This window comes from Musa acuminata, chromosome BXJ2-1 (genome assembly GCF_036884655.1).
Source record: "Musa acuminata AAA Group cultivar baxijiao chromosome BXJ2-1, Cavendish_Baxijiao_AAA, whole genome shotgun sequence".
Classification (NCBI taxonomy): Eukaryota; Viridiplantae; Streptophyta; class Magnoliopsida; order Zingiberales; family Musaceae; genus Musa; species Musa acuminata.
The window spans coordinates 1,979,207-1,982,758 of NC_088338.1; the positions used below are offsets into that span (position 1 = coordinate 1,979,207).

General features: G+C 43.0%; 1 protein-coding gene across 1 annotated transcript; it reads left to right on the forward strand.

Annotated features, from left to right (window-relative positions):
• Positions 1-208: 208 nt before the first annotated feature.
• LOC135597901 (endo-1,4-beta-xylanase 5-like) lies at positions 209-3,154 on the forward strand. Its single transcript, XM_065091404.1, has 7 exons — positions 209-308; positions 552-559; positions 1,232-1,454; positions 1,528-1,694; positions 1,768-1,866; positions 1,953-2,729; positions 2,801-3,154. The coding sequence occupies exons 1-7, from the start codon at positions 209-211 to the stop codon at positions 3,152-3,154; spliced, it is 1,728 nt and encodes a 575-aa protein (XP_064947476.1).
• The last annotated feature ends 398 nt before the right edge of the window (positions 3,155-3,552 follow it).

The window sequence follows — 3,552 nt, forward strand, 5'->3', positions numbered from 1 at the left end:
ATAATAATAATAATAATAATAATAATAATAATAATAATAATAATAATAGTTCCATTTTCATCTTCCAATGGAAAATAATTTTTTTTTACATATTATGGAAAATTCTCTACTTCCAAACTTGGCTATGGAAATTAAGGATCAAACTTACACACAACCCTGAGGCATTATATAATGTAGAACCTTGTGTTTCTCTTTGATATTGCATCTTATGTCCTTGTCCATCACTACGACCATCTCCTCCGCTGTCACAGGTGTAAAGAAGTATGAAGGCTTCCTTGCTCAAATTCTTCCTTCTGTTTTCATGTGCCGTAATATTCACAGGTATGTCGTGAACTTTGAATGATGCAATAAGTTCCATTGATGTAATAGGATGAGCAATTATACATACATCAATCGATTAAGATGACAAAACAAATATTAAGCATGATTTAGCCTGAAACGAGGATATTCGTCAGGAAGATTAGTGTTCTTCTCCTATGGTGTATTCTTTTCTTTTCTTTCTTCTATAGCCGGTTAAATTGCTAATGACTTGTTCTTTGATGTGGCTTCAGGGGATTTGGTGACTTCAATATCCTATGATTATACTGCGAGCATAGAGGCAAGAATGTTTGATTATCTTAAAATTAATATATTATTTTTTAATTTACATAGTTCTTCACTCTGGATAATATTGTTTTTTTTTTTGGTTATATATATGTATAAAGATAATTTTGTGTGGGTCAAAGAAATATATAAATCACCTAAAATATTCTTAATAAATTTAGTGCTAGTTTTTAAGGATATTAATATAAATTAGTCTTAGTGAATAATTAAGTTATCGTAGTTAATGATATAAATGTAAAAAGCTTCAGTTTTTGAAGGGATATATAATTAGAGAATACATGTGATATTTTCGCATAATTGGCTTAATATATTATTTTTCTAAATGTCTTGTTATGCATTAGAGTGCAATTGTATGAAATGACAACCATTGGATTAATGATCTAATGAAGAAAGTAAAAAAAAAAAAAAGGTTTAACACATGTATTCTTTCTCTATAGATCACTTAATGTCTTATTTTCTCTATCATTTAATGCTAATTTAGTCGTATCACTTAATCTTCTGTATATGAACACGACATTGATTTACCACACGTGTATTGAATAATTAATGTGCATTTTAAATGTGTTACAAAAGCACCCGATGACCTCCTTACCCTCGGGAATCCTGACGTCTCTTGTTCTTCCTACAGTGCTTAGCGGAGCCCCAGAGAGCTCAATATGGTGGTGGTATCGTCCGCAATCCAGAATTCAACGATGGCTCCACAGGATGGTCGGTGTTCGGCTTTGGCCAGATAGTAGAGAGGACATCCGACACAGGTAACAGGTTCTTGGCTACGGACCGGAGAAACTTGTCACATCAAAGCATGTCTCAGAAGGTATATCTGGAGCGGGGGATGCTCTACACCTTCTCAGGTATTGTCATGTCGATGCCTGCAAGCACTGCTTACGTTACTACTCGGCGATGACGTTCCTCGTCTTGTTTCAGCCTGGTTGCAGGTCGACCAAGGAAACACCACCATCACGGCCATCTTCGAGACGGCTAAGGATGGCTTGGTCCCCATCGGAGCGGTTGAAGCCCGGTCGGGGTGTTGGTCGATGCTCAAAGGTGGCCTGACTGCCAAATCCTCTGGCCCAGCTGAGTTCCACTTCGAGGTGAGTTCGACGTCAATCTTCAGCTCACTGCACACGGTTTAATTTCTTCCATCTCAATGTCTGGTGGCTGCAGAGCAAGGACACAAGCGTGGAGATATGGGTGGACAGTGTGTCGCTGCAACCGTTCACGGAGGGTCAATGGCGAGCTCACCAAGCGGAGAGCATCAACAAGGTAAGAGCTCAGATCGAGCTTCCGGTGTGCACATTGAAGCTGTTCGAGTGAAAGCTACAATGAAACAAGAAGTTAACTGCGCGCAGGTCCGCAAGAAGACTCTTGCAATCCGAGCCGTGGATGCCAATGGTCACGCCGTGCCCGGTGCATCAGTCTCGATTCAGCAGAAGAGGTCCGGCTTCCCCTTTGGTTGCGCCATCGCCAGCACCATCCTCGAGAACTCGGCATACCAGAGCTGGTTCACCTCCCGCTTCACCGTCACCACTTTCGAGAACGAGATGAAGTGGCCCTCGAACGAGCCGGAGCAGGGCAAGGAGCAGTACGCCGACGCGGACGCCATGCTCGCGTTCGCGAAGCAGCACGGCATCGCCGTCAGAGGCCACAACTTGGTCATGGACGTCCCTGAAGCCGTGCAGAGCTGGGTGCAGTCGCTCCCCACGCAGCAACTTCGGGAAGCAGTGAACAAGAGGTTCAACTCCGTGATACCGAGATACCGAGGTCAGGTCATCGCTTGGGACGTCGTCAACGAGAACATCCACAACACCTACTATGAGGACAAGCTCGGCGAGAACGCGTCGTCCATCTTCTACCAGCAGGCGCACCAGCTCGACCCCAACGCGCTCATGTTCCTCAACGACTTCAACACACTGGAGGCGCCCGTAGACGAGAAAGCAACTCCGGAAAAGTACCTCCAGAGGCTGCAGCAGATCCGGTCCTTTGGAAATCTTCCGCGGATGGCGATCGGGCTTGAGAGCCACTTCACCATCCCGGACATATCTTACGTGAGATCTGCTCTCGATAAGCTTGCCGGAGCTAATGTTCCCATCTGGCTCACAGAACTGGACGTTGCTAACTCAAACGAGGTACAGTAACTGTTCTGCCATTGACATCTTCTCCTTGAGTCCATGATCTGACATCTGAAGTGAACATGCAGTCGAAGTATTTGGAGGACGTACTGAGGGAGGCATACTCGCATCCAGCCGTGCAGGGGATTGTGATGTGGGGAGCATGGCATCCACAGGGATGCTGGAGAATGTGCTTGACAGACAACAACTTCAAGAACCTGCCGACCGGGGATGTGGTTGACAAGCTGATTTTTGAGTGGAAATCTGATAACCTGGCTGCAACAACTGATGCTGATGGTCTGTACAGGGTCGAGCTCTTCCATGGCGAGTACAAGATAACAGTAAGCCACCCTTCAAGCAACTCATCATCGGTGCGGAGCTTGACACTGGATTCAGCTACACAGAACAACAATGTACTCACGTTTATGGTCTTAAGCGACTGAATCTGTCAATCACAAAGGCAGATTTCAGTAGGTCTTGTTCTTCTATGGTTCTCTTTCTTGTTTCTAAGAAACTGGAGGTCGCCAATGCGTGGTAATGGTTAGAGATTACGAGGGAAAAACCTAAAAAGTTTCCTCCTTTTACTCTCACAGGATACTTATTGACTGAATTAAATATTTAATAATCAGTTTTAATCAAATTTTCTTTTCATCTAATGATTGATTCAATGCCATGATAATTTTGTTTCTTTCTTTTTCTTTATGATCTTTTTTACGCATCATAAAGAATGACATCTCTAAACAAAATATGATCATCCGCTCATTTTCGATAAACTAAACAATCTCATCATCTTCCTCAGTACCAATCTTTCCTTTTTATTTTTATTTTTGATAAACTAAAC